This window comes from Bolinopsis microptera, chromosome 9 (assembly GCF_026151205.1).
Source record: "Bolinopsis microptera isolate Bmic1 chromosome 9, MBARI_Bmic_1.0, whole genome shotgun sequence".
Lineage (NCBI taxonomy): Eukaryota > Metazoa > Ctenophora > Tentaculata > Lobata > Bolinopsidae > Bolinopsis > Bolinopsis microptera.
The window spans coordinates 5,765,074-5,787,206 of record NC_087080.1 but is presented as its reverse complement, the minus strand read 5'-3'; the positions used below and the strand labels follow the sequence as shown (position 1 = coordinate 5,787,206).

Genomic DNA, 22,133 nt, shown 5'->3' with positions numbered 1-22,133 from the left:
GCACGCTGGTTGATCTGGAAGTACGTTATCAGTTATTTGGGGCCTTCAGGGGCGAAAATGGGCCGAAAAATGGGCCGAAAAGGGGCATTTTCGGGTGTTTTCAAATTTGAGATTTCAAAGCCAGATTTTCGGCTTTAGTTGGCTGGGACATGCCCAAATTGGTGTGGGTGAGTTGCATAGAGGTAGTACAAGTGTGATCCGTTGCAGAAATCCGGGTTCCCAAGATTCAAAATGACTTGAAAAGATTTTGTAAAAAATTGGAGACATTTTGGAATCCATGGGAATTTTTTGGAGACATCCATATTTCGCCCTAAAACGTCTCCAATGAGTTTGGTTGGCACCCTGGTTGATCTGGAAGTACGTTACCAGTTATTTGGGGCCTTCAGGGGGGAAAATGGGCCGAAAAATGGGACGAAAAGGGGCATTTTCGGGTGTTTTCAAATTTGAGATTTCAAAGCCAGATTTTCGGCTTTAGTTGGCTGGGACATGCCCAAATTGGTGTGGGTGAGTTGCATAGAGGTAGTACAAGTGTGATCCGTTGCAGAAATCCGGGTTCCCAAGATTCAAAATGACTTGAAAAGATTTTGTAAAAAATTGGAGACATTTTGGAATCCATGGGAATTTTTTGGAGACATCCATATTTCGACCTAAAACGTCTCCAACGAGTTTGGTTGGCACGCTGGTTGATCTGGAAGTACGTTATCAGTTATTTGGGGCCTTCAGGGGCGAAAATGGGCCGAAAAATGGGCCGAAAAGGGGCATTTTCGGGTGTTTTCAAATTTGAGATTTCAAAGCCAGATTTTCGGCTTTAGTTGGCTGGGACATGCCCAAATTGGTGTGGGTGAGTTGCATAGAGGTAGTACAAGTGTGATCCGTTGCAGAAATCCGGGTTCCCAAGATTCAAAATGACTTGAAAAGATTTTGTAAAAAATTGGAGACATTTTGGAATCCATGGGAATTTTTTGGAGACATCCATATTTCGCCCTAAAACGTCTCCAATGAGTTTGGTTGGCACCCTGGTTGATCTGGAAGTACGTTACCAGTTATTTGGGGCCTTCAGGGGGGAAAATGGGCCGAAAAATGGGCCGAAAAGGGGCATTTTCGGGTGTTTTCAAATTTGAGATTTCAAAGCCAGATTTTCGGCTTTAGTTGGCTGGGACATGCCCAAATTGGTGTGGGTGAGTTGCATAGAGGTAGTACAAGTGTGATCCGTTGCAGAAATCCGGGTTCCCAAGATTCAAAATGACTTGAAAAGATTTTGTAAAAAATTGGAGACATTTTGGAATCCATGGGAATTTTTTGGAGACATCCATATTTCGCCCTAAAACGTCTCCAATGAGTTTGGTTGGCACCCTGGTTGATCTGGAAGTACGTTACCAGTTATTTGGGGCCTTCAGGGGGGAAAATGGGCCGAAAAATGGGACGAAAAGGGGCATTTTCGGGTGTTTTCAAATTTGAGATTTCAAAGCCAGATTTTCGGCTTTAGTTGGCTGGGACATGCCCAAATTGGTGTGGGTGAGTTGCATAGAGGTAGTACAAGTGTGATCCGTTGCAGAAATCCGGGTTCCCAAGATTCAAAATGACTTGAAAAGATTTTGTAAAAAATTGGAGACATTTTGGAATCCATGGGAATTTTTTGGAGACATCCATATTTCGCCCTAAAACGTCTCCAATGAGTTTGGTTGGCACGCTGGTTGATCTGGAAGTACGTTATCAGTTATTTGGGGCCTTCAGGGGCGAAAATGGGCCGAAAAATGGGCATTTTCGGGTGTTTTCAAATTTGAGATTTCAAAGCCAGATTTTCGGCTTTAGTTGGCTGGGACATGCCCAAATTGGTGTGGGTGAGTTGCATAGAGGTAGTACAAGTGTGATCCGTTGCAGAAATCCGGGTTCCCAAGATTCAAAATGACTTGAAAAGATTTTGTAAAAAATTGGAGACATTTTGGAATCCATGGGAATTTTTTGGAGACATCCATATTTCGCCCTAAAACGTCTCCAATGAGTTTGGTTGGCACCCTGGTTGATCTGGAAGTACGTTACCAGTTATTTGGGGCCTTCAGGGGGGAAAATGGGCCGTAAAATGGGCCGAAAAATGAGCCGAAAAGGGGCATTTTCGTGTGTTTTCAAATTTGAGATTTCAAAGCCAGTTTTCGGCTTTAGTTGGCTGAGACATGCCCAAATTGGTGTGGGTGAGTTGCATAGAGGTAGTACAAGTGTGATCCGTTGCAGAAATCCGGGTTCCCAAGACTCAAAATGAATTGAAAAGATTTTGTAAAAAATTGGAGACATTTTGGAATCCATGGGAATTTTTTGGAGACATCCATATTTCGTCCTAAAACGTCTCCAATGAGTTTGGTTGGCACCCTGGTTGATCTGGAAGTACGTTACTAGTTATTTGGGGCCTTCAGGGGGGAAAATGGGCCGAAAAATGGGACGAAAAGGGGCATTTTCGGGTGTTTTCAAATTTGAGATTTCAAAGCCAGATTTTCGGCTTTAGTTGGCTAAGACATGCCCAAATTGGTGTGGGTGAGTTGCATAGAGGTAGTACAAGTAACTGGTAACGTTCTTCCAGATCAACCAGGGTGCCAACCAAACTCATTGGAGATGTTTTAGGGCGAAATATGGATGTCTCCAAAAAATTCCCATGGATTCCAAAATGTCTCCAATTTTTTACAAAATCTTTTCAATTCATTTTGAGTCTTGGGAACCCGGATTTCTGCAACGGATCACACTTGTACTACCTCTATGCAACTCACCCACACCAATTTGGGCATGTCTCAGCCAACTAAAGCCGAAAACTGGCTTTGAAATCTCAAATTTGAAAACACACGAAAATGCCCCTTTTCGGCTCATTTTTCGGCCCATTTTACGGCCCATTTTCCCCCCTGAAGGCCCCAAATAACTGGTAACGTACTTTCAGATCAACCAGGGTGCCAATTAAACTCATTGGAGACGTTTTAGGGCGAAATATGGATGTCTCCAAAAAATTCCCATGGATTCCAAAATGTCTCCAATTTTTTACAAAATCTTTTCAAGTCATTTTGAATCTTGGGAACCCGGATTTCTGCAACGGATCACACTTGTACTACCTCTATGCAACTCACCCACACCAATTTGGGCATGTCCCAGCCAACTAAAGCCGAAAATCTGGCTTTGAAATCTCAAATTTGAAAACACCCGAAAATGCCCCTTTTCGGCCCATTTTTCGGCCCATTTTCCCCCCTGAAGGCCCCAAATAACTGGTAACGTACTTCCAGATCAACCAGGGTGCCAACCAAACTCATTGGAGACGTTTTAGGGCGAAATATGGATGTCTCCAAAAAATTCCCATGGATTCCAAAATGTCTCCAATTTTTTACAAAATCTTTTCAAGTCATTTTGAATCTTGGGAACCCGGATTTCTGCAACGGATCACACTTGTACTACCTCTATGCAACTCACCCACACCAATTTGGGCATGTCCCAGCCAACTAAAGCCGAAAATCTGGCTTTGAAAATTGAAATCTCAAATTTGAAAACACCCGAAAATGCCCCTTTTCGGCCCATTTTTCGGCCCATTTTTCGGCCCATTTTCGCCCCTGAAGGCCCCAAATAACTGGTAACGTACTTCCAGATCAACCAGGGTGCCAACCAAACTCATTGGAGACGTTTTAGGACGAAATATGGATGTCTCCAAAAAATTCCCATGGATTCCAAAATGTCTCCAATTTTTTACAAAATCTTTTCAAGTCATTTTGAATCTTGGGAACCCGGATTTCTGCAACGGATCACACTTGTACTACCTCTATGCAACTCACCCACACCAATTTGGGCATGTCCCAGCCAACTAACTAACTAAAGCCGAAAATCTGGCTTTGAAATCTCAAATTTGAAAACACCCGAAAATGCCCCTTTTCGTCCCATTTTTCGGCCCATTTTCCCCCCTGAAGGCCCCAAATAACTAGTAACGTACTTCCAGATCAACCAGGGTGCCAACCAAACTCATTGGAGACGTTTTAGGACGAAATATGGATGTCTCCAAAAAATTCCCATGGATTCCAAAATGTCTCCAATTTTTTACAAAATCTTTTCAAGTCATTTTGAATCATGGGAACCCGGAATTCTGCAACGGATCACACTTGTACTACCTCTATGCAACTCACCCACACCAATTTGGGCATGTCCCAGCCAACTAAAGCCGAAAATCTGGCTTTGAAATTTCAAATTTGAAAACTCCCGAAAATGCCCCTTTTCGGCCCATTTTTCGGCCCATTTTCCCCCCTGAAGGCTCCAAATAACTGGTAAAGTACTTCCAGATCAACCAGGGTGCCAACCAAACTCATTGGAGACGTTTTAGGGCGAAATATGGATGTCTCCAAAAAATTCCCATGGATTCCAAAATGTCTCCAATTTTTTACAAAATCTTTTCAAGTCATTTTGAATCATGGGAACCCGGAATTCTGCAACGGATCACACTTGTACTACCTCTATGCAACTCACCCACACCAATTTGGGCATGTCCCAGCCAACTAAAGCCGAAAATCTGGCTTTGAAATCTCAAATTTGAAAACACCCGAAAATGCCCCCTTTCGGCCCATTTTTAGGCCCATTTTCCCCCCTGAAGGCCCCAAATAACTGGTAATGTACTTCCAGATCAACCAGGGTGCCAACCAAATTCATTGGAGACGTTTTAGGGCGAAATATGGATGTCTCCAAAAAATTCCCATGGATTCCAAAATGTCTCCAATTTTTTACAAAATCTTTTCAAGTCATTTTGAATCTTGGGAACCCGGATTTCTGCAACGGATCACACTTGTACTACCTCTATGCAACTCACCCACACCAATTTGGGCATGTCCCAGCCAACTAAAGCCGAAAATCTGGCTTTGAAATCTCAAATTTGAAAACACCCGAAAATGCCCCCTTTCGGCCCATTTTTCGGCCCATTTTCCCCCCTGAAGGCCCCAAATAACTGGTAACGTACTTCCAGATCAACCAGGGTGCCAACCAAACTCATTGGAGACGTTTTAGGGCGAAATATGGATGTCTCCAAAAAATTCCCATGGATTCCAAAATGTCTCCAATTTTTTACAAAATCTTTTCAAGTCATTTTGAATCTTGGGAACCCGGATTTCTGCAACGGATCACACTTGTACTACCTCTATGCAACTCACCCACACCAATTTGGGCATGTCTCAGCCAACTAAAGCCGAAAATCTGGCTTTGAAATCTCAAATTTGAAAACACCCGAAAATGCCCCCTTTCGGCCCATTTTTAGGCCCATTTTCCCCCCTGAAGGCCCCAAATAACTGGTAATGTACTTCCAGATCAACCAGCGTGCCAACCAAATTCATTGGAGACGTTTTAGGGCGAAATATGGATGTCTCCAAAAAATTCCCATGGATTCCAAAATGTCTCCAATTTTTTACAAAATCTTTTCAAGTCATTTTGAATCTTGGGAACCCGGATTTCTGCAACGGATCACACTTGTACTACCTCTATGCAACTCACCCACACCAATTTGGGTATGTCCCAGCCAACTAAAGCCGAAAATCTGGCTTTGAAATCTCAAATTTGAAAACACCCGAAAATGCCCCCTTTCGGCCCATTTTTCGGCCCATTTTCCCCCCTGAAGGCCCCAAATAACTGGTAACGTACTTCCAGATCAACCAGGGTGCCAACCAAACTCATTGGAGACGTTTTAGGGCGAAATATGGATGTCTCCAAAAAATTCCCATGGATTCCAAAATGTCTCCAATTTTTTACAAAATCTTTTCAAGTCATTTTGAATCTTGGGAACCCGGATTTCTGCAACGGATCACACTTGTACTACCTCTATGCAACTCACCCACACCAATTTGGGCATGTCCCAGCCAACTAAAGCCGAAAATCTGGCTTTGAAATCTCAAATTTGAAAACACCCGAAAATGCCCCTTTTCGGCCCATTTTTCGGCCCATTTTCCCCCCTGAAGGCCCCAAATAACTGGTAACGTACTTCCAGATCAACCAGGGTGCCAACCAAATTCATTGGAGACGTTTTAGGGCGAAATATGGATGTCTCCAAAAAATTCCCATGGATCCAAAATGTCTCCAATTTTTTACAAAATCTTTTCAAGTCATTTTGAATCTTGGGAACCCGGATTTCTGCAACGGATCACACTTGTACTACCTCTATGCAACTCACCCACACCAATTTGGGCATGTCCCAGCCAACTAAAGCCGAAAATCTGGCTTTGAAATCTCAAATTTGAAAACACCCGAAAATGCCCCTTTTCGGCCCATTTTTCGGCCCATTTTCCCCCCTGAAGGCCCCAAATAACTGGTAACGTACTTCCAGATCAACCAGGGTGCCAACCAAACTCATTGGAGACGTTTTAGGGCGAAATATGGATGTCTCCAAAAAATTCCCATGGATTCCAAAATGTCTCCAATTTTTTACAAAATCTTTTCAAGTCATTTTGAATCTTGGGAACCCGGATTTCTGCAACGGATCACACTTGTACTACCTCTATGCAACTCACCCACACCAATTTGGGCATGTCCCAGCCAACTAAAGCCGAAAATCTGGCTTTGAAATCTCAAATTTGAAAACACCCGAAAATGCCCCTTTTCGGCCCATTTTTCGGCCCATTTTCCCCCCTGAAGGCCCCAAATAACTGGTAACGTACTTCCAGATCAACCAGGGTGCCAACCAAACTCATTGGAAACGTTTTAGGGCGAAATATGGAAAACAAAATTTTGACATTTTTTTTGGCAAATATGGTTCACCACCCCCCTTTTTTGTCTTCTTTTCGCATGTGAAAGGTCTTAGTTTGTTTGAGGGACAGACCAGAACTCAGTTAAGCTATATACAGCTAATTTAGGTGCTTAAATATCAATAATACGTAATTCCCCTCTAATTCCCCTCCAATTCCCATGAAATTCCCATGGAGACAATGTCTCCAAAATGTCTCCAAATATGAGGAATCATAATATCTCAGCTTTTTGGTAAAACTACGGAAAGAAAAGATTTTCGGTGAATTTGTACATTAATATGTAGGTTATATTAATATGCAGGCTATTATACAAATTCCGATTCTTTGTCAAGATTGCCACTGATTTTTAGAAAAAATCTTAAAGACATTTCATTTTGTATTACAATATGCTAAGGAAGCCACCGCCCACCACTCTCTGCTGTTCCAAAAGAGATTAAAAAACGTATGAACTACAACTACAGCGTATTTTACAGTTCGAAATATGTGCTGGTTAAAAATGAAACGTGAGAAATCAAAGCCTAAAACTGCCAGATTTCCATCAGTTGCAGAAATAGCAAATAAATGACAGTATTTATCGCACGTGTTTACAATAAAACATAGCCGGTTGCCCAAAACATATATTCAAGCCATTCAAGCGTAACCCACACTTACAAAATTTCTTTTCATCTTAATAAATTGTAAACTAATCAGGGTCTATAATTGGATGACTAAAAATTCTACCTCACAACCTGAATCCAAATTCTCAACATTCCGGTAATAACAATAGAATTTCCAGATTTCCAAATTCATAACTTCGGCAGTTAGTCAATTAAATCAGCCCTCGGTAATGGTAGCCCTTTTAGGTTTAATTAGCTGACAACCTACTCTGCCAATGTTCAGGCTAAACGTGTACACTAAACAGCCAAACTAATTTACACTTTACTTACCCAAGATTTTGTTAGACATGGCTATTAGATATAAAATTCTAGTGATATTTGCGTTTGTTTCGGTGTGTGTGATCAGTGGTGAGACTTGACGCGTACACTGCTAGGTCTCACGAAATAGGGAGGACAGCACAACATTCCACATTTAACATCACAATCTGGTGATTATCAATGCCAAAAGTTCAGCAATTTTATAGCGTTTAGCTAATTATAACATTATCTATTTCTCATATCAAGGATAAATGCACTAAAACTACAACCAAAAAAGCGCTGAGAAAGAAAATCAGAAACGTTGTCTAGGCAACGTTTCTCAAACTTTGTGATGTCAAGATACTGGAATGATCTCAGTAATGTATGTTCTGAAAATTATATCTTACTTGCGCATAGGGGGAGAACTGGTGGACTGTACTGATCGCCATAGAGACACAACGTAACGTTTGTTTCGTTGTTATAGTGATTTGGGTCACATGTTACTGGTACTGGCTCTGCATACCCCAACTGTATTCCTGAAACAAATGTTGAGTTCTCATAGTTATTATAACTCAAATAGTTAATGTAACTTATAGTTAACGTTATTATTACTCAAATGATAGTAATCAATAACTATTTCACAGGTAAAGACGGCCGATGTGGATTAGTACCCATTTATATCTAATGTAGAGTCTAGATGATATAGTGATATGAATTGTAGAGTGTAGACTTATTATATACAGAGGAGAATGCCTTACAGTGTGAGTAATCCATTTATATCATTATGTACATAGTGGCAGCAGTATAAGTGGTTTCTCTAACAAAATCATGGTCCATTTGAACATCAATCGATTTAAATAATCTTCTGGTGAATGGCAAAAATACTGAATTTGTCATATTTATAATTGTGTCGATAGAGAGCAACGAGTTTGTTAGTCAGGAGTCACTCTAATGTGCTTTATTCTGGTGGGTTATTTGCCACGGATAAGTTCATTTTCATAATGCAGCTAGGCCCCCGGAAATGAGAAGAATCAAGTATCGTGATCACCTGATCAACAACCACCAATCAAATTGCTGGAATCATGTCACCTGGTCAACAGTAGCTAATCATAGTGTTGAGGTTAATGATGTAAAAATTACAAGACTACGGTAATACATTCAATCCTGATTCATGGATCAAGCTAATGATGCATACCATGATAATTGATAATCAATATTTAGTTGCCCATTTATAGATTCAAGTGATCTATCAAGTATCAGTCGAACTTTCTAATTTTAAGTCAGTATGCAAGAATCAATTAAAATGGTGTGGGAATAAATCAATAGTAATTACGTTTCTTCGAAAATACTATTTTTGGCGAAACATCATATCAATCATTGTCGTTCGTAAGTAAGCGAACATCTGTTTTTGAAGTTGAGTAAATTTATTTTCATATAATATATAAGTATAATGAGGGATTGTCAGGAACATTAAGAAAAGTACGAATAAATCTACTGTATGGCGCATATCGCACCCAGTGAAACAATGTTTTTTTTTCAGTTAATAATGGTTATGAATAGAGATAATTCATGTGCAAGCTGGGGACCTAAGTAATATTTAAAATTTAATATTTAAATAATGGTTACTTCCTTGTTAATAATAAGAACCAAATTATACACGTCTACCATACATTAAGTCACATTTTTGATTAAAATTGTTGTAAACAATTAGTGCGATTAAATTAGCCGTCGAATAATTATTTAACTAGCGGGAACCCGTCTAAACCTAAATTGGTGTTAATAGACAACAATGTTTATTTCTTTTGCAATTTTTACACCATTTGAGGGTTAAAATTTATCTCTTATTGCCTGGCCAATTTTTATGTATAATGGTGTCAGTAAATTAGCAACAGACATGTATATCGTCTCGCTTTATATATAGCAAGATGGCCAACTTTAATTTTGGTAGAGCATAATTCAGTAGTTAATACTTCAAATTTTGATGTGATATTGTTGATTATGGCTTCACAGCTGCTAAATTGTCACACTTATCTATCAACGCATCCAACCATTCTAATACTCAACGTAACAAATCATGATTTATAATTTAACTCTTTTTATCTTGAATATGAGAGTGAAATCAAAGAGGAATTATACGATTTTATTTCGTGAAATCAATAGAAAACTCGAAAAAATGTACATATAACCATAAGAGAATTGATAAAAGTTGACTTAAATAGACTTTAAGGTGGATTAAAAATGTGCATAATTTCTGACAAAGCCTAAAAGCCTTGGTAACTAAATTTTTGGTAACCTTTATTTCAAAATTCAAATGAATTTAACATCAATGTATTGCGATAACATTTACAGGGTGTTTCAAAAATAATGTCCTGATTTAAAAAACCAATACATTTTTTTATAAAGGAGCAAAATGCCCATTATCGGTTGCCATTATTATATTACTATACACAAGACCAAATATCTACTATGAGGCAAAAACATAATTTAAGAAGGCTAGGAACTTATTGATGAAACTCAACACTACTATACTAGACTGCAGTCTGCAGCTGGAGTGAGAAAATTGTATGTAAAACATTAGTAAAATCTATTTCAGCTTTAAAACCAAAACACGGATCTTAAACCATAATGACATTGGTGCCGATTCTACATAAAATACAGAATGTGTTGAAATTTAAATTTAATGTAATTCAAATGTATTGTAACTCAAATTTATGGGTACTGATATAAGGTATTCAATTACTTTTCCAATTCACAAAATAAGCATTTTTAACTCTTCAAGGAAATTTCCATGAACCTTTTTTTATAGACTTTACACATTACCCAGCTATTTTCAACAGGAAATAAATACTGGCGAAGCCGTGTAAAGTTTTCCGCAATGCAACGAAGTGCATCAATAATTAAAACCAATTAAATATATATTAAAGTTTAGAAGTGATACGAATAGGATGGCAATTAATTCTCATTGAAAACCTTAAAAAGTTATTTTTCAGAAAAGACTGCACTTAGCGCTACGGTAGAAGGAGGTTGTCTAGGAAACCATACTCTAAATATAATAATAACTGTTCCGGATAAAAATGTAATTGTATCTTCGAAATGAAAGTGTGCAGATTTATAATTAGCAAGGCTATTCCAGGACCCAGGTACAATACAGTATTTTATCACATTAACCTTAAACACGCACATTCACATCCCTCGCATGAATTAGAACGTGGTTTAATTGATCTGCACAGCAATAATACACATTACTCGTGCACCTAGACATCAACCTAACTGCTCCAAGTTGCATTAACATGGTGCCGGCCATTCTACATTGATACGAATTAATTGATTGCATTAACGCCAATAATACAGTTAAAGGCAGTCTATATGGAAACTGGCAAGATGTTGCTAATCTGGTCGACAAGACAGCCTTCAAACTCCCCATGTTTCTAGAAACTTCTCCCCACTTAACACACTGACTGGCCAGGTACGACAGGAGAACTAAAGATAGTGAAGAACTAGGTGGGGTTAGTTCCCATTATCTCATACCTGAACATGATGTGTATGACGGCATACGTGCCATTGTGTGACAGCTCGTCATGAAAAATGGTGAGAAAATGGTTTAGTTACAAAAACACGTGGATGAATATGTAACATTACACGTGGCTGCCATGGTAACTATGCTGCGCGGGTGAAATGATTATTACAGCTGTGAGTATCCCCGTAGTATCCCTTACCAAACACAACATGAGACTGTCGCTCTATTTCCCTGGATTAATACGAGACTGTACCTGCTGCCTTAGTAGTGGCAGGCTAGGTCATTTAACCATTTATGGTGAAGTTGAAGCTCCCTGTCCTGTCACAAGTTGTCGTATATGAACGAGGGAATTGTTTTGAGAGACAACCATTTAAGTGTAGCATAGCCAATGTGTCATGAGAACCATTACCGAATTTCTGAACCAATACCGAATATCTGAACCAGTCTATATCATCTGTATATAACGACTGACAATTCGAAATAAGGGAATCCTAAATTCTACCACTTAGAGCCGGAGACCCTTGCCCACCATTACCGAATTTCTGAACCATTACTGAATTTCTGAACCAGTCTGTATAATATATCTAATTCTAGATTCTAGACTATCAATTCGAATTAAGGGAAACTTAAAGTAGGATTTATAACCCTTGACCACCATACTAACCTCTAGTTAAATTTCTTTCATTGTAATATGTATGACTACTCCAGAACTATGCTTTATTCAAATAAAATTGTTTAAAGTATAGTAAGGAACCAAACCGGAGAAATAGTAAACTAACGTACCCTGGAATGTACATGGAATGGTTGGTTTAGGAAACGAGTAGAACCTCATCATGGGAATCTTCTGACAATCCTCGTAGTTCGAACTTCCACAATATTTCAGTCGACAGTAACTCTCCAGAACTACGTCATACTGAAACACAACAAATATTTATATCTGTAGCTGTCTAGTGTACTGAAACATAATGAATCTTTATTATCTGTATCTGTTTCAGTAACAAGGATGGGTTAAGAAGTACATCATTGTTTCACATTCCATCATATCTTAGCTACGTCTGTGTTGTAAAACGCTGAATGTTTTTGGCATGAATCAGAAAGTAAGTAGCTTTGAAATTTCCTAGTTTCCTAAGTCTTTAGTCTCCGCAGGAGTCGACTGGTTCGCGCATGAGCGAGCAATTGTACGAGAAATTGTGCGATTTTTAGAAATTTTACTATCTTGTACAAATGATATAATTGCTCATACGCTCGTGATTAAATAGTAATCAGACCTAAGAACACAATTCTCGTTTTCAAAGTACACCGCAAGACACGCTGCCGCTGTCTTTACTCACATTAAAAACCTAAGGATTCCAGCTTAGCTCACAACCTCATAACCGTAGCCTATAAAGTATTCACTTTCTAGGTCACGTAGCCTGTAAAGTATTCACTTTCTAGACCACGTGACCTATAAAGTAATCACTTTTTAGATCACGTACAAGGTCAAGTAAAGACGCACTAATAGACGCGGGTTAGACCGACATCCCTGCTTTCCGGTCCGAGCAGTCAATCAGACGACCAACATGTCAACAATACTTAACGAGTGCTCAAATCTATTTTCTTCTAAGAGTTTAAATTAAAAGCGCAGAGGTTGCACGTGGTAGGCGTGTACTGTATGTCGGCTGGCACAAATTCATTTCAAGTTATTTCAATGAATTTATATCTGTTGACTGATAAGATCGTGATATTTGACAAAACTTAAATTCCAGATCAGTAATTGGCAGGATTTGAGTTGAATTCCAATCACAAGGCTTAATCTCTTGATAGTAAGCTCTATCTTCTGGCCAGAACGAAAATCGTCGAACTAAATGTGTTCTCTAGCTTTCTAAATTCAAATCACAGGAATGCAGTATTTTAATTTATTTTCCCATGGTAAAAGTTGTATTATTTGATAGTTTTTTTCTTTCAAATGACGTTGGCCTGTGCAGTGTGATAGAGATATACTAGCAAAATACATATTAGCAACAGTAATTTTCGGTGATTTCAAAGGTCAATTTAATCTGACAACACCATGTTAAAACGTGATAACATGCACATTTGTATAATCGAGAATACAGTAGGTTGACACAAGAATTCATCACTTTTAATTCTGATCGCGACAATACAAACAGTGTTACATTTACAACCTTTGATTGAGAAAAATACCAGAAAAATGCCAGAAACATACCAACCTTTCCTTGGGAAACACACTAGTAGAAACATACCAACCTTTGATTGGGAAACACACTAGAAACATACCAACCTTTCCTTGGGAAACACACTAGAAACATACCAACCTTTGATTGGGAAACACACTAGAAACATACCAACCTTTCCTTGGGAAACACACTAGAAACATACCAACCTTTCCTTGGGAAACACACTAGAAACATACCAACCTTTGATTGGGAAACACACTAGAAACATACCAACCTTTCCTTGGGAAACACACTAGAAACATGCCAACCTTTCCTTGGGAAACACACTAGAAACATACCAACCTTTGAAGCTTTGGTTGGGAGACATAGTAGAAACATACCAACCTTTCCTTGGGAAACACACTATAAACATACCAACCTTTTCTTGGGAAACATACTAAAAACATACCAACCTTTGATTGGGAAACACACTATAAACATACCAACCTTTTCTTGGGAAACATACTAGAAACATACCACCCTTTGATTGGGAAACATAATAGAAACATACCAAAAACATACCAACCTTTGATTGAGAGACATTTCCCATGACTTTAGTTACTACACCAGGGTGTACCACCTTATTATACTGGAACAGGTAGAAAGTCACGTTAAAACCAATCACTTTCCGTTCTGTCGTGTTGTAAACAAGATCCAGGTTATTTATCTGCAGAGTTTTAGAATGTTAACATTCTCAAATATAGCTCAAATATAGCTTAAATTTACAAGGAAACTTGTTGAGTTACACGTCATATCCGCACAATTAAAATGATCAACTTTAAAATTGATAAACTATTTATAGTTTTTAATGGAGTAGGTATCATTTCAATCTTCAATTATAAGTCAATTAGTTAATAAGTTAATTAGTTAATAAGTCAATTAGTTATTTGAGTATCACATACTCTGACTTCTATGTTGTTGTCGACTATTTCCCGTTTTTGCACTCCTGACGCTCTTTTAGCCATCGGTCTGACGTTGAAATCATCATATTCGTCTGCGAGAAAATAATAAAAACAAACATGTCAAGATCATATTAAAAAGTAATCAAATCTAATGAGTGTAACTGCAATCCCGTTCAATTTTCCAACCACATGTCAACAACACGAATATTCCTCAATACCAGCTCACTCTAAACACTCCAACATCAAATCCAAAAAGGAATGATGGCTACATACTATGATATAATTTAACAAACACAAAACCAATATTTTCCCGTGATATTACAACAGATCATAGAACATCTCACCTGCCCGTCCTGCCTGTTGTAGTCCCATTAAGAATAGAGAAATAATGGAAGTCTCAAAACACATGGTGTATTCTCCTGACAGCGCTGCCACGTGATCCGTTCCGTCAGGCTCGTCTGGGAGGAATTTTATAAAATTACAAATTACATGATAACTTTCAAACTTTAATTATAGCGAAAATTCAACCCTTTAAAATTATAATTGCAGCAAAACGTCAACCCAGGCTATGGACCAGTTGAAGTTGGAACGTGAGTCGAACATCTCCTCCGAAGTTTAATAGGTCGGGTTAGTTAATTAAATATGTGAAATAGGGCCAAGTTTGGTGTTCCAACATATGATTTGCATTCAAGAAATAGCATGAAAGGAAAGACATTTTCAGAACATGTGCCAAGATTGTGAGTCAAGGGAGTATCCAGGAGGAACGGGGATTGTAATTTAGTTGAACTCGATTGACATAAGGCAAGGATTAGCTATTCTGGAGACTGGAACCACGTTCTCCACAGCTTCCAACCAAATGTTCCCTGGGTGTGTTGTAATGTTGCTGTAGAGCATGCGCGTGTGTCTACAGCAGCAGTGACACAGACACCACACAATCATGGGTCTGTAATGTCTTCCACTCTGTAATGCCTTCCGGTTCCACACCACTTCAATCCGTTTCCAACCTTGCTTCATTACATTAGTCGAACAGCGAATCTGTCCGTAAATAAGCATCTCATTTTGACCATCATGAGCCGATTTTATGTGTATAATACTATCAGAAAATTCACACAATGGAGAGTAGTGTGTGGTTAACAAGCAGTGACGAATCCAAATTGTACTTTAAAACAAGCAAACAGCTAACAGAACAGCCGGCAGTGGAACATATCGCAAGCTCTGAGCAAATAAGTCATTTTGACAGAAATGAGAAATGACAAATTGTTGGCTAGTTTAACTGACAGTAGGTGGGAACTGGAGGGGAAGTGATCTGGAGATTGAAAGAACAGTTACAAGGAGTAATGACATCTTTTAGTTTTACTTGGTTTTTGATGACTAGAAAATTACAAGAAAATGACTAGAAAATTGGGCTATTTTCGTTAATCCAAAATGTAAATTGTAAGCAGATATTGTTGAATTTTAAAAGCCTGTGAGAGACTAGTAGTCTTTGAGATTTAATTGACAGAATGATTACGTAAACAATTATCACTTTTACATGATACGAGCATGATTTTACAGGCACATTAGCAATATTCTTGTGATCAATACATCTGAACATATAATTGTTATAAAACTGATCACATACGAAATTAAACATTCACAAATCAAGATAAAATAGTACAACATTACACAAATTAGGTATAAGTTGACATAATTGACATAGTTGACATACTTTGACTGTTGGTAGTAGCCTCTAATTTGTGAACGGGTACACTACACAAATCACCGCCCCGACAATAAGGCCCCAGCAATATACTGTAGGCTAACACTGACCGGACATCTGAAGGGTTGAACAGGGACTCTGGGATGCCTGTCAGTGCACTCAAGTGTGCAACATCTGAAAATAAGTTACACACGTAAAACCCAAAAACATGCACGTGACAACAACGTCCCCAACATCCCATTTAAATGAGGATAAAACCCAGTAAACTAATTTACAGATCAGTTGGAGTTGGTGTTATATTTTATCTGTGATTCACACACAATATTTCACACAACTATTTCACTATTTCACAATATTTCACACAACTATTTCACTGTTTCACAATATTTCACACAACTCTTTCACTCACTCAATGTGATAGTCATGCAACTGGAAAATACACAATACACTTCGGACCTCTTTTGCTTCACCTTCTCTATGGATCACGGGTTATTTAGCGGACTAGCCACAATATCGTAACTTCTAAACTGTTTTATTATCAAGTTAAATATAAATAATTTGATGACGTCATCTTTAAATAGCAACATGGAAGCTGACTCACGTAGAATTCACACTGACTATCAGTAAAACCATGCTCACCATTCAGCTAGCACATGTGCAGAATTCAATCAATAAGAAGTTTGGTGATCTAACTTACTGGTTACATTGACAAGTAGAGTCATGAGATTATCTTCAGAAAGGGGCACACACAGGGGCTCAATAGATAATCTGCTCTCTCCTGAACTCATCTGAAACACAAGATCTTCTTCAGTTCCGTATAAATCATTGGAGTATTACAATTAAATTGATATTGTTCCGGGCTGTTCACACAAAGAAAAAGTTTTCTGACGATAATTTTAACACTGATTAACAGAATACCAATTTTAAATCAAGAAACGCCCCGATAAAGTTAAAATCGAGAGTGACAGCACACAGTAATCATGATTAGAACGAACCTTAAGGCAAGTTACAAAATCAGCCCAGTGCCAAGTAAAGCCTTTTTTACAATCGATTTTCAGTCTATCGCCGGAAGCCAGCAAATCTTCATTGAACTCTGCCAGGTCGGAATCTCGATACCTTCTGAGGAACAAAGATTTTAAAGACTATAGCAGTGAAAGCAGGATTAATGAACGAATAGTGTGACATTGGGTTCTCAACCATGGAAATTTAAAAGTCTCTACATGCTGTTCTTTCTGGCTCCATGTGCTAGTTAGGGGTCTGAGGTATCCGAAAAATTATGTTTTGAGTACCCAAAGTGTTCTGGGTGCCAGGAATGAGGTTATTAAAGCGGCGAAAATGACCGGTTTTGGACTATTTATGAGCTTTTTTGCCCATTTTCATGAGATAAAGAATCAGGAAAGCTGCTCTTGATGATTGAAATGGTTGATACCAATGAGGATACACCCAACACACATAAATATACGTGATATATGTGATTTTAATGAGAAAAATATGATCTCAGGGCCCATTTTATACCAAAATTTGCCAAAACCACTCGCACTTGTCAAAGCTTCCTCATTTTAGACACATTTAATGATTATTATGGTATCTAACTTATGGTGGATCTGATAGGAGTATGTCTTAGCTTCATTTTAAGCCATCAATGAGCATGCTGGTGTGTATGAAAGTACTTTAATCCTCCCGTCCATTGATCATATAGTATGGGCCATGCGCGCGCGCGCGCGCGCGCTTGTTACAAGTATGAATTTTCTTCCTCAGTATCTATCTAAAGCTTTTAAAGACATGATTAGAATGCTATCCTACTCAGCACATGAGTGCTACAAGATGGTGAAAGAATTTCCATGAAAAATCATTAAATGTGGAAGATATGAGGTCATATGTGTGTGCGCGCGCGCGCGCGCGCGCGCTTGTTACAAACTTGATATCCTCAGAACTTTCACATTTACTGAGATTTTGTTTCAAACTTAATTGACTCTGAACCGAAATTGCCAGAGGAAACAGATAGTGTAACTCAGAAAGACCACAAATGGATAGTTTGTGAGATATTGAGGTTATACTCCAAAAAATTTACAATGATGTCACACCAGAAAACCCCTATTTTTGGTATATTTAACCTCATATCTCGAACGCGCAGTACTGGATTGAGCTAAACTTGGTCAGGTTTTGTAGCCCTGACTATCCTCGATCATATGGAACAGGAATAAAACTGTTCAGATGTTATATCTTAATTATATTAGGCACTTAGTTCTGAAAAGTGAGAATGTCATTAATACTGCTTTCACTGATAGTAGATTACTAAAGTGGTTATTTTTTCCTTTTCACCCTTTTGAAAAAAGGCAATAGTGAAAGGTTACGAATGGACGTTTTTGCAGAAAATCGTGGATTTTGGAGATAGCGGTAGGTGGGTCAAATATATGTCGTGTTCCTTACTTACTTACTTGCTTCCGTTCGTTACCATGTCAACTTGCCGCGCGCACGCGCACGGGGATTGCTTGCGGAGATGTGGTGTATAGCTAGTCTGTGGTCAATGAATGCGCGGCACGAGCGTATTTTAATGTATACTAGTAATGTATAGTATTTTGTAATAAGCCCAACTTGAATGTGGCACGCGTAGTCTACTGATGTTTCAATATTATTATTATAAGGTGAGCTGATTAGAGCTTATATTAATAGTTATAGTGAAATGGAAATCTAGCGTCCGCCAAAACGAAACAACGGGCGCAATTCTTGTTTACAGTAGATTATTGAAACGTCCTCTTCAAATAACAGGTGTAGTTGTTTTTATGGCTGGTAAAGATAGAATGGAGCATTATGAACAAGGCAGGTAGTGAGCTGCTAATCAGTTGAAACTCTAACTCACCCGTTCTTTAGTTCAGGTAGAAAGCAGTGAGTTGCAGGATCAAAACAGATAATACTAATCCCACAATAAGGGTCTGAATAAAAGGTAAAGGCATCATCAGTAATATAAGGAGGGTAAGAAGAAGGGTATGTTAGGTTGGTCACAATTCCAAGCTTGCCCGCACATTTATCAACCTAATCGGGAAGTAAACATTAGTTAAAAGGCAGATTAAACATTTTCCATGTGGAAATGTAAATTAGGTATCTTTAAAATCTTATAATAACTGAATAGGAATATCAAACAGAAAAATAAAAGGAAATATTTTCAAATTTTACCTTTCCACACAAAGTTGCGACTTGATCTGAGTTAAGGTCATTACAAATGGGGTGGGATTCATCGGGAGAGACTTCATAAGCCAACAACGTTTGACCTGAAAATGATTGACGAATTAGATTTGTGAAACACCAAAGATATTTGAGGTCTGACACATTAAGAATCAAGAATTATTAGGACTGAAAAAATAAGGTAAATTCTTGGGTCTACCTTTTGTACAATCTTCGCTCTCGAATGTAAGAGTGTAGTTTTTAAAGACTTTGACTTCTGAGAGGGCGCAGCCGAAAAAAAGATTCAGAACCAGTAATAAGACCATAATATCTCTTTCATTATGGTCAACTAAGAAAGGTTATTATTTGGTAAGAATGAAAAATATTTTTCTTTATTCTGAAATTTATGTAATTAGAAAATCTATGTTAGTTGTAAATTCATGCATGTATCAGGTTCAATTCCACAAGAAGTGCACATCGAGGAAAACTATATTGTTCGTAAATTGCAAATAATTATTTTAATTGTATAATTGGAACTGAGATAAAAGCATATGAACAATGCACATGTAATACATAGTGTATAATATTTATGTAATACACTAGGCAAAACGTTCATTAGACAAAATCATAACCCGGATATCAATTAGGAAACGACCAAATTTCTGTCTGTGGCCAGTTTGGTTCAAGTGGTCAGCAAGAATTTTTCAAACTGTTTTGGAAATACAATATTAAAGATATTGCTAAATTTTCCCAATTTTGCAGCATGGTTAACATTATGATCGATTATGATATCATGATTCTGATAACTTAACATCACTTCTACTATCAATATATTAAATCAAATCCATCCCTATTATAGCCAAACAGTAACCATCAACCAAGTTAATGATAATTCAATGAAACCTATTGTGTTAATAAAGTTGATTTAGCATGTAATGCAATGGCAGCCAAATAATTAGATTTTTCTGGTTTGGTTCAGTTCGGTTCTGCTCAGTCAAGTCTGGTTCAGTTCGTTTTGGTTAAGTTTGTTTTTACTGGTTACGTTTGGATAAAAATCTAGGTTTAGTCGTTTCCTTATATCAATCTTTCTGATACTTAATCAAATCTGTACTTAATGTGAAACAATTATTCCTGATTGCTCAATGAAATCTTCTGAATCTTTAACTCTACAGAATACTACTATGGTTGGTAGCTTGGTCTTTTCAAATCGATCAATCATCATTTCCCTGTTCTTCTTTAGCTCTTTGGAGCACTTTATTTTGCTTCTTGTCAATGACTTCCATCTCTCGAATGTATTGTGAAATTTCTGTTTCAATCCTCACCCTATGTCTTTCAGCTTGCCCTAAACTCTCCATCTCCATCATAAAGTCACGTCTTTCTTTGATTTCTTCTTGAATTTCGGCAAAGCGGTCCACAGGACGTTTAACAACAATTGGCGCTAGTTTTGGTCTCGGCAATGGCTTGTCAGTCCCAAAAATCAATATTTTATTCAACCTTTCCTTTTCTTTTTGACTATCGTAAGTTATCGGGGGTGGTTTGTAAGGTTCACTGGTGTCTTCTGATATTTCAAGTTCAATTTTTTGAAGAGTCTTCACACCAGTCGGTTTCTTAACAACTTTGGTTTTTTTCTTTTTAACTAAGGATGGGCCATCTTTACTGTGGTGTGGATTGACACGTGTTGGCAGGGCACTCCCATCTTTCATTGATTCTTTCATAACCCTTTGCTGATAGTTAGTAAGCTTAGACTCCTTCATCATGTTTTTCAATAGATCTGCTGTTTCCTTGCTATACTGTGCCTTCTGTTGAGTCCCAAACATACCACCTTTCTGTACAGACATTTTAAACCTGAACGATTTAAACATGAGGATATTATATTATATATATTATATATATATATCAATTCAAATCAAATCAATTCAAATTGATTAATGATAACAGAAACATCATCATACATCATCAAGAATATTTCTATAAATATATTATATAATAAATATATAAATTGAACTAAAATGCCAAGTACCCAGTAAAAATGCAATTAAGTATGCTTCCACATTAATAAAACATCAATAAAACGTACTTAGAAACATGAGGATTGAACTTAAGTCTTAAGATATTCATAACATTTCTTTTTATCATTAACATAATTTATCCCTTCACTTCTTGCTAGAATACTTTTTCGAAAGATTCCAAAAACAGCAATTATTTATAAAGCAATGAAAGGCATTAGTTTGGTCAAATCAAACAGAACATGTAATGCTATCAGACTTTCAACTGACTAAGGTAGGGTTAAAACAGTATCGACGCTAGCAACAATCCCCTTTTACATAGTTCAACTAAAAATAATAATTTAAGGTTAAATATGCATAGTGATAGGTAAATAAAGTATTATGCAATCAAAATTGTAATGAAAACGGTAGAGATAAAGTATACTGAAACTAAGAAAACGTAGTCGCAACGTCATGAATCGTCATGTCAATCATATTATATATATACTAGAAAGTCCGTGGTCACAGGGAGGAAGCTTATAGTATTCTTTGGTAGTCAGTTTTTATAGCATCAACAAATATCCATCGCAACCGAAAATACAGCCAATTAAAATATAGCTAACTGAACACCACGTAATCAGTCTTATGAGTCTCAGAAATGTGTTTTTGTTGGTTACAATTCTGTCCGTCAAATTTCCTATCTGCTTGTCCTATTCATTTTTCGTTGTGACGGAATTGTAATGTACAAAATCCTTATAATTATTTATGATATGTTTGATTTATTGTTATTGTTTGTCATTCAAATTTGGTAGACGGCCTTAACGTTAATGTGGCTCTAGCTATGTGTTGGTTCAGCCGAATTAATTATTATGTTTAATCAAGTTTATTTTTCTCGTTAGTTGTCATCCGGCCAAACATTAAGCAACTTATATTGCAGTACCATTTATCAATTTGTATATCAAAATATGTCATTGTAATTTTGCATGGCTGAAATGTAACGCTTGATTTATATATATAATGATTAATTG

The 22,133-nt window shown here is 37.6% G+C and overlaps 3 protein-coding genes across 6 annotated transcripts in view; all 3 read right to left on the bottom strand.

Moving 5' to 3' along the window:
• The window catches only part of LOC134821307 (uncharacterized), a 29,333-nt gene extending 9,868 nt beyond the window's left edge, over nucleotides 1-19,465 (bottom strand). For 3 of the 4 annotated variants that reach the window (XM_063832031.1, XM_063832032.1, XM_063832034.1), the window contains exons 1-11: nucleotides 19,341-19,465; nucleotides 19,133-19,227; nucleotides 18,819-18,991; nucleotides 16,954-17,077; nucleotides 16,656-16,746; nucleotides 15,968-16,132; nucleotides 14,604-14,717; nucleotides 14,260-14,351; nucleotides 13,884-14,024; nucleotides 11,928-12,057; nucleotides 8,035-8,163 (exon numbers count right to left, since the gene is read on the bottom strand). In XM_063832031.1, the coding sequence (XP_063688101.1) occupies nucleotides 8,035-8,163; nucleotides 11,928-12,057; nucleotides 13,884-14,024; nucleotides 14,260-14,351; nucleotides 14,604-14,717; nucleotides 15,968-16,132; nucleotides 16,656-16,746; nucleotides 16,954-17,077; nucleotides 18,819-18,991; nucleotides 19,133-19,227; nucleotides 19,341-19,446 (1,360 nt within the window). In that variant the 5' untranslated portion in view covers nucleotides 19,447-19,465. The remainder of the gene's footprint in view (nucleotides 1-8,034; nucleotides 8,164-11,927; nucleotides 12,058-13,883; nucleotides 14,025-14,259; nucleotides 14,352-14,603; nucleotides 14,718-15,967; nucleotides 16,133-16,655; nucleotides 16,747-16,953; nucleotides 17,078-18,818; nucleotides 18,992-19,132; nucleotides 19,228-19,340) is intronic. The other variant, XM_063832033.1, reaches the window with a different exon arrangement.
• LOC134821272 (coiled-coil domain-containing protein 63-like) overlaps nucleotides 1-22,133 on the bottom strand; it is a 108,040-nt gene that overhangs the window by 61,494 nt on the left and 24,413 nt on the right. The window lies entirely within an intron of this gene.
• Nucleotides 19,704-20,964, bottom strand: LOC134820936 (UPF0193 protein EVG1 homolog). Its single transcript, XM_063831603.1, has one exon. It carries the CDS (start codon nucleotides 20,956-20,958, stop codon nucleotides 20,332-20,334), a length of 627 nt encoding a protein of 208 aa, XP_063687673.1. The 5' UTR covers nucleotides 20,959-20,964; the 3' UTR covers nucleotides 19,704-20,331.

Excerpts from the sequence above, each read along its gene's own strand:
- LOC134820936 (XM_063831603.1), bottom strand. The coding sequence starts at position 20,958 with ATGTCTGTACAGAAAGGTGGTATGTTTGGGACTCAACAGAAGGCACAG.